At 39.3% G+C, this 8,533-nt stretch overlaps 1 protein-coding gene across 2 annotated transcripts; it reads left to right on the top strand.

Moving 5' to 3' along the window:
- Positions 1 to 1,330: 1,330 nt before the first annotated feature.
- On the top strand, positions 1,331 to 8,263 carry spp1 (secreted phosphoprotein 1). 2 transcript variants are annotated; one of them, XM_020650638.3, is made up of 8 exons: positions 1,331 to 1,483; positions 5,253 to 5,324; positions 5,505 to 5,543; positions 5,617 to 5,691; positions 6,207 to 6,269; positions 6,418 to 6,540; positions 6,661 to 7,002; positions 7,099 to 8,263. In XM_020650638.3, exons 2-8 carry the CDS (start codon positions 5,271 to 5,273, stop codon positions 7,489 to 7,491), a joined length of 1,089 nt encoding a protein of 362 aa, XP_020506294.1. In that variant the 5' UTR covers positions 1,331 to 1,483; positions 5,253 to 5,270; the 3' UTR covers positions 7,492 to 8,263. The 2 variants fall into 2 exon arrangements, with proteins under 2 accessions (XP_020506294.1, XP_020506293.1); XM_020650637.3 differs by having other exon boundaries at positions 6,415 to 6,540.
- Positions 8,264 to 8,533: the final 270 nt, after the last annotated feature.

Here is an 8,533-nt window from a genome sequence, read left to right as displayed (position 1 = left end):
TCTTGTTAATGAGTCAACAAGTGCCTTGTTGACCCAATTGATCCAGATTTTGGATTTCTTTTTTTTTTTTAAAGCGCAAGGTTGCGGAATTAGCTTGTGGCTCTGCTTTTATCGTGAGTGTGCAGTTGGTCAACCAAATTTTCAAACATGAATTCATTCATCTGACCGGTCCAGAGCAGCTGATTGGGCCCTCTTTCCACCTGGACACTGGAGACGACGTGCGATTTAGCTGAAATTTATGTCAGACTCCAAAATCAGTCCTGCAACTCAAAAATCAGGTCCGAAGTTTGCATAGTTTAAGGCTGGCATAACTGTTATTAGGCTTCTACAGATTAACTGTGTTCCTGTTGCAAGATCACATTTTTCTGTGTGCTTCCATCATCCCATCTCTGTAATATATATTTTATAATTTTCAACCAAAATTTGGAAAATTCCAAAAAGTCAAAACTTGATTGTTATCCACCTAAAAGTTATAAACACATCAAATAGATGCCAATGTTCTCGGAATAGCATCATTAAAAAGCGTATGTGTGGAGGTTATGGCATGAAAATCCCAGTGGATTCATTAGTGGAGTTCCACATGTCATACTAGTATTGTAATGGGGTTTAAAAATACAGAACTTCTTAATTTTAAGAGTTTAAAGGTTTTGTGAGCTTTAATAGAAAAGACAGAAATGGGGTTTGATTGTCCCATTGTATCTTATTTGTGTCTTTTTACTAAGCTATTGCAAATATATCCACAAAGACACAAACTGAGACACACATTTAGAATTTACCAAAACTTGCTCAAACACTTGGAAACATTTCATAGACTGTTGCACAGACAAAAAAAAACAAAAAACATGCGTCTCCTCTCTTGTTTGACAGCTGAAGACAAATCAGTCTAGGTTTGCAGACAAATTCTCAATTATCCAGACAGACCTCAGTCAGATGAGTTTCTTCTGTCTGCGAGGAAGCTGATTCACTGTCATACCACCCGCCGCTATACGCTGATGTTTTTTCCCAGAGCATGTCACTGCATGTCCTTAAATTAACGTCATACTCAACAAGTGTGTATGTGCATGTGCATGTGTGTGTGAGATGGTAAAGTGAGAGGGGCAAAAAAGTACACTAACATGCTTCTGTCTGGGCTGTAAATGTCTGCAAGTTTTTATCTATGTATTTGTCTTTGTGTTGTGTTGTGTGTGTGTGTGTGTGTGTGTGTGTGTGTTGCCCCCACACCACCAACCACAGGAAGAGTGGGAGGGAAAAGAGAGGTGGACCACGGAGTGGTTAACCTCATGACATCACACGCCCCAAGCTGATTGGCTGCAGCCTGTGGCTACAGGGTTTATAAGCAGACCAGGAGGCTGGATTCAGGCAGCAGCATCACAGCAAACAACATCCAGGAAACCCAGGAGATAAACTATAGAGGATCCACATCGGCACAGCAACCTGTTTTTGCTACACAAAAACTTCTGAAACTTCCTACGACTGCAACAAGGTCAGAATGAATTAACAAATATCATTTTAACTTTGCCTGGTTTTGTCAAGTATTGATAACGTACTGGACTCTAGTGCAGATTCTTAACAAAAACTACTTAATTTAATGAAAAGGCTAGATGCAAAACAAAAACTTACAAGACCAAAATCCAAAAAGGGAAAACAAGGAAACACCAGAAACTCTGACATTATACAATTACAATACTAACAAACAACTGACACAGAAGGGAAGGAACACAGAAACTTAATTGACACAGGAGTAATCAGACATGGGTGAGACTAATGATACAGGTGAAGACAATGAGGGCAATCACAATGGAGGCAAACACACAGAGGCAGGAATGAACACAAGAAACACTGAGGACAACTACAAAATAAATACATGAAACACTACAACATAGAGGGAAACACCAGGGAAGAATGAGACCTAAAAGATAAATGCATCTAAACTGTGAAAAACAGAACAAATCATGACAGGTTTGAGTTTGTCTGCAAAATTCCTCCTTTACATTATAAGAAAAAAAAAAATTCAGGAAGTAACTAATCAAAAAGTTCTGTGTATTTATTTTGACATCTTTACATGGCAAAATGTTTGGGGACACCCAGTCTACACACCATAATTTACAGTTTGTATTGTAAAGGCATAAACAAATGATGGAGTATGTTCACTATGGCACTATTAGGAGTTAATAGAAACAAGTTGACAGAAAAACTGAGTCTTAACTTTTATCTAATGTGATTCACCTTGATTATAATTTTTTTTTTTTTTTCTCCAAAGCAACTTTAAATGATTTTGTTTACCACCGCCTTATTGCAATGCACTCAGGCTTTGCTGATTTTTATTCTCAGTCAATCAAACTTAAATTGATAGTTTACAGACTTGAACACATTTTAAGTCAGTGAAGTGAAAAACCTGCATCACACCCACAAGATGGTTTGGTTTTCTGCCATGAAGCTGTGCAGTTTATTGCATTTAATTATGAGTTCTTTTTTGAGACTTTATGGCTGTGGAAGTGAGCCTGAGATGCAGAAGTTAAGAGGGGGAAGCCATGTTTGATTGGCTGATTAGTGCTGCAGTGACAACAAAGAGGCAGCTGTAGGCTGCAGGAAACTACCTAACCTCTGGATAATATGATAGATTACCAGGACAAGCCCAGACTAACCACAATTCAGTAAACACAAAATACACACACAAACAGTCTTAACTACCAGCTCAGTCAACGACGTTTAACAAAACATCTGAGTAGGACTTTAAAAGGTTTTAAGTGTAGGAGTTTAGTTTCCAAAAAAACAGTGTAGGGACTACACCATAAAATAAGTGCTGAATCCAGGCTGACATAATTTTGCAGTTTCTCTTTGGCATTTTGAATTCCCTTGGCTCAGGCTCAAACCAAGAGATAAGACAACCGTGTTCAAATCGATCACAAATGTAGCTGGATTTCTCTTGAACCAAAGCAACTTCCAGTCTTAAAGTTGTTTAGATAAAAATCTGAGACTGGGGTGTTTTTCAACCACCAGGGGAGACACTTTGTATTGTTGGACACCTGCATCTGACTTATGATTCTTTAACTGAAGCAATTCTACTTACTGCACTTGGACTTGTCAAAGGCTGTATTTGGCAATGCTAGTTTGATAAATGTATGCAATATATTGTATTTGTAAAAAAAAACACAATTTTACACTTTTGTAGTAAAAAAACAAAGACATTCAAGGGAAAGAGATGGCTTGTTGTAATTTTGTTTTTGGACAGAGCCAGGCAAATACTTTACCTTGCAACTGCAGGCTTTACACTCACCTAAGCTAATTCCTGCTAGCTTTGACAAAAAAAGATATAAAGACAATATTAATCTTCAATTCAAAAAAACTTGTAATGTAAATCTTGCATAATAATTCTTAAAAATATTTCCTAAAATGGCAAATGAACCATAATCATCTTTCCTTACTTTGACTCTACCTATGTCGTTAACACAATTCTAACTTTAACCCTAAAAGAAAAACTGGACCATGAAACAGCCCGGGGACAAGGCGAAGACCAGAAATGGTCCTCACAAAGAGGCCACAAACAGGGGTGGCATTACCGTATCCTCAATGAGGCAAAGAGCTTCTTCACAGTAAATTAAACTCCATTTCAACCCTAAAACAGCCCCTTCATTGAAATTGTGGCTGAGACAAAAATGTCCAGGTTTCAGACATGTGTCTGCTCAAGGTCAAAAACTCATTCTAGTCCTCACAAAAATAGAAATACATACAGCCGTATGGGCGTCCATTATGATTCTGCTGCATTGTGGCTTTCCAGTTATAACCTGGTGAATTACACAGTATAGGAAGAGTCCATCATTAAAGATGGAAGCAGACACTCAGACTGTTACTCCCAGAGCAAACATGAAAAGCAGAGTTTGTTACTGTTGGGAAGTGGAAGAGAAATATTTACAAGTCAATGTTTACGAGAGAAAAAAGTTGTACATTGCTGAAATTTACATAGGTGTGTATATATATAACACTATTCTACAATCATCTTCAGTGAAAATGACTAGCAGTGAGTGTCAGTAGACCACATAGAAAAACCAACAATGTCACCTAAAAAACTGTGTTCAGCTAAAGCCTGATGTGCCCTTTTCTCTGCACTGTACTACAAGATCATCAGACGTGATTTTTAATTGGATCTATTTGGAAAAAACCTGGAACTATTAAAAGAGAACCTCCCAATGAATTTTCTTTTCAAGGGAAAACAGTTTGACTAGTTACTTGCGATTACAAAAACTTAACCGCTATTTTTAAAATGGCAATAAAGTAACATATTATTCTATCTTCAATAAATGTAACATGATATAACCAAGTATCTTTCAGGGTGACTTGTAAATCCTCAGGACTGGATTTATGTCCATGCTGATGACGGTAAATAAATGAGGCCATTTTTATCTGCTTAACCTTTTTCATAGTTACCACAGTGAGGCTTTGTAGTGCAATATAGACTTCCATCATTGTCCAAAGAACACATTGGTGAACCAAACTGTAGTACCAGGAGGCATGTTTCCATGAACATAAACAATCCTGTAGCTTTAAACACAAACTACAAGAGAAAATGTACTCTTCCTCCTTGGCAAGCAGTCTCTCAACATCCTCTCGTTTGAGTAGTGTTTGCTAAATAACTTGGTGCTTTCTAGAAATGACTGAGCTTTAAAACTTAAAACTGAACTTTTTAAAGACACAAATGTACTGATGGCCATTTTGGTTTTAAGATAAATGTGTCTTAAAGCCTCTTGTAGAAAGATTGACAGGCAAAGACTAGGTTCAGAAAACTCCAAACAGAACTAGTTTTCTGTCAAACACCAGGAGACTCATTTCATCCTTTTTTAAATCATACCTGTTATTTTCTCACATTGTATGCCTTAAAATCAGTCAGATACAGCCTGTCTCAAGTTAAACAAACCCAAATGTGATTTCTAGTCTGACAGAATGTTTTACTGTATCTCAGCAAAGCTCATTTAGCTCTGTAATTAAGGACTTAATGGCTTCCTGTGACACATGACCATGCAGCCTCCATTTTTAGGAAGGAATCTGGGCGAGGGGATTTACTGACAAGGCTTTCAGCTCATTTTTCCAGTTTGACATGCCATTGTGTCTCTCGTCAAGTTATGGTCTCTGAGCAAATGTTTTGGTGTTGTTAAATGTCTACACATAACAATTATGTTGTATTGTTTGACTGTGTTGTGTGATGTTTTACTGTGTGACTTCAACCTGCATATTTCTGGTTTTCTCCCTTTTTTTAGACACCAAACTGTGACACAATGAAAGTTGCTGTTATTTTCGTTCTGCTGTTTGCCACAGTTCTCTGCCGACCGGTGAGTTTTTCTCAAGTCAAAACATCTAGATCAATTTCATTGTCTTGAAGTATTTTTGATCCATAATGACATTATCTATTATTAAAGTCAATTGTGTATATTTATACAGATGACACAATCAGATGTGATCAGGTATTTCCTTTGGATCCAGTTTTAAAATATATATTTTTGTCTTTTCAGGCAAGAAAAGAAAGCAGTTCAGAGAGCTCAGAGGAAGTGGTGAGTATCTGGTAAAAAGAAAAGAGGTGCAATAGAAAGAGACATCAACACTGACTGACTTTTTCCACTACAGGTGAGACGACCAGCAGCTCAACCCAGTAGGAAACAAGCAGTACTGGTTCCACAGACCCGTGCAGCACCAGTACAGGTAAAATACTCCTTCACCATTATTTTAAATCTGATTTCCGTCTTTCAATTTCTATCAAAACAACTAATCCCGACAGGTCATCTCCCAATTCATGCCTCATCATCTGTATATTTTCTCTTATTTTTTTTTATTCCTTCACTCCTCTTCCTCTCTTCAGTTAGCCACTTTGTCCTACAATCCACTTACTGAAGGCTGAGGATAGTTCTGCTCCATTGGCTACCAAAAGAACCAGTATTTCCATCATTGATAGATTTGTGTTGACACAAATCTAGCCTACTCTGGCCCAGCAAATTTTGTCCTTTTGTGTCTTGAAGGCCCAAAAACATGGCTTAATGTTCTTCAAGGGCTCCAATCAAACCCAATTTAGACCATCCACCCATCCATGAACATTTTCCTTGGTGGGCCCATCATTAACTTTAAAGTCCACTCTACCATTACAAGTGGAAGCCCTCTGAACCTGTTTCACTTCCTCTAAAATTGAGTATATTTTTTAAAATGTTGTATCTCTGTTTCAGAATGTTGTTGCAGCAGTGGCTGCCAGCTCAGATGAGAGCATAGACAGTTCAGATGAAGACGAGGTGAGACACATTAAATCAAGAGACTTCTATAAAATCAGTCATGATTTCTTGCGCTACACTTTTTTTTTTTTTTTTTTTTTTTTTCTATTGCATTTTGTTGAGAAACTACAGTTTTTATAGGTTAATTTTTGTTTTTATGATTTAGCAGCAGGCAGAGGCTCCAGTCGAGGTGAAATCTGACAGCTCGGCCACGGCTTCAACAAATACAGCCTCTGTGAACAGCAAGGACAGTGAAGACAGCGACGACGATGATGATGAAACAGAGGAAAGTGTGAGTAAAAATGCATGTAGGAAATTTCAGGGCAATAAGTCAATGGCTGTCTCAAACCAGATCCATATATTTTCACTCACTGACTCTCTAACAACTACACTCCCTCCTCTGTATCTCCAGGAAACCGAAGAAGACGAGGATGAGTCTGACAGCTCAGAGTCTGGCGAGTCTTCCACCACTGTGCCCTCCACCTTGACCCCTGTGATCGTCACAGAGGAGCCAGTTCCTGAAACGACTGAGGCACCAATCGCACCTACCATCGTCACAGACGAGGAAGCATCCCGTGGCGACAGCTTCGGAGGATACCCCAGTGACTACAAGTCCATTATCTATGTGGAGGACAAATCCTACCAAAAGGTTCCTGGTCCCTACAAGTCCTACGAGTTTGTCAACACCGGAAAGAAGATGGCCTATGATATGACAGAGGGCAATGATGTGGAGAAATCCCTGCAGGTGTACAAGGTATGTTGGTATAAGCTCCTGAGTGTTTGTAATGTACAGCCCACAAAAGATCCAAGCCGACCAACCTAAACCTCACGTTTTTGCCACCCCCTTTAGGCTATTCACGTCCACCCTGATCTCTTGGAGGAGGACACAAGCACCCCTGAGGTAGAGAGCCAGGGCCTGGATGCATCCTCTGGTACCGCTCAGGACCAGGCTGTCAACGACCGCCAGGCAGCCCTGCCAGAGGAGGCTAGTGCCAGCGACGCCACCACCAGCGAGAGCTCCAGCACCCCAGAAGAAGAGGACGAGAGCGCCAGCACGGCCAGTGACAGTCCAAGTGCCAGCGAGGAGTCAGAGGATGAGGAGAGCCAGAGCAGCGAGGAGGCCACTGCCACACCTGGAGCTGCTGACAGCGACTCGGATGAGAGCACTGAGAGTGACTCGGATGAAGATGGGGCAGTACCTGACATCACCACTGACGTGCCAGTGGTCATCACTGCCAAATAAACCCCACCCATTCATGGAGCGCATGCTGCATCCAGAAGCAAAGAACAAACCCTTCCAAAGACACTTTTCACTGCATGGCAAAACAAGGACAATCTAGTTAAGTCTTATTGATTGGAGTGTATTCAGACAATTTCTGTGACAGTCTAGGAATGTTTTTGGAAACAGAATTTTTGTTCACCTCGGTTATATATAAATGTATTCATCCTACAACCCATGGTCCTGGTAGTTTCCTTTTTTGACCCTGCGGTGTAACGGACAACTGCTACCTGCAACAGGAAGACAATTGACCTCGCAACCTTTTCCAACTCCCCTCCCCAATTTGTTACTGCTATGTATAAGGTCAAAACTGAATAAAAAAAGACAAACAATGTTGCGCCGTTAAATCTACACCAGCACAACACTGCCTTCAATCATGAATTTATAACTGCAATGCAAACCTTTAATTAAAAAAAAAAAAAAAAAAAGCAACATTTAAAATAATTTCAATCATACTACAATTGTAACTTCATTAAGCCACACCTTGGCTGCATGTGTGGCTTAGCTTTGTTGCTCGCTAGTATCAAACCTGCTGGTCGAGTTAAAAGGATGCTGAGAAACAAAAAATCCTGCACAGGGTTCATTTAGATTTAGTTGCAGAACACGCACTACACAGTTCTGTTCATTTGCACAGTTTGTACCTACACTACATGTTGTTTGTCCCATGTTGTTTACTGTAATGTATCATATTGTAACATTCCTAAAATATGAATAAAATTCTTTTCATATAAAGAGATGCTGATGTGTTTTAAGGACTGATGGAGTAGGGATATGGAAAGTTAAGATCATGTAGACAAGGCTTGAAAAATGCAAAGCAGTAGAGTCATCAAACAACAATACATGGAAGAGCTCATAATGAATTCAATGATTGTATATTATAGAAATTTGTTTGCCACATTCTGAGAGGGAAGTTAAATATTTTGGAAAGCCCCTATACAACTTGGATTGGGAGATCAATACCAGTGTTTCCCCTACCATATATTTATTTTCATGCCTTCATTGTAGA

Source organism: Labrus bergylta, chromosome 17, assembly GCF_963930695.1.
Source record: "Labrus bergylta chromosome 17, fLabBer1.1, whole genome shotgun sequence".
NCBI classification, from domain to species: domain Eukaryota; kingdom Metazoa; phylum Chordata; class Actinopteri; order Labriformes; family Labridae; genus Labrus; species Labrus bergylta.
Note: the sequence above shows the minus strand (reverse complement) of the source record. Positions and strands in the feature narration are given on the sequence as shown.

What these genes read in the sequence shown, in the direction of transcription:
- spp1 (XM_020650637.3), top strand. Translation starts at nt 5,271, where the DNA reads ATGAAAGTTGCTGTTATTTTCGTTCTGCTGTTTGCCACAGTTCTCTGC. An exon ending in CCACAGTTCTCTGCCGACCG is followed by an intron (nt 5,325 to 5,504) that starts GTGAGTTTTTCT and finishes TTGTCTTTTCAG; the next exon opens with GCAAGAAAAGAAAGCAGTTC. An exon ending in AATCCCTGCAGGTGTACAAG is followed by an intron (nt 7,003 to 7,098) that starts GTATGTTGGTAT and finishes CACCCCCTTTAG; the next exon opens with GCTATTCACGTCCACCCTGA.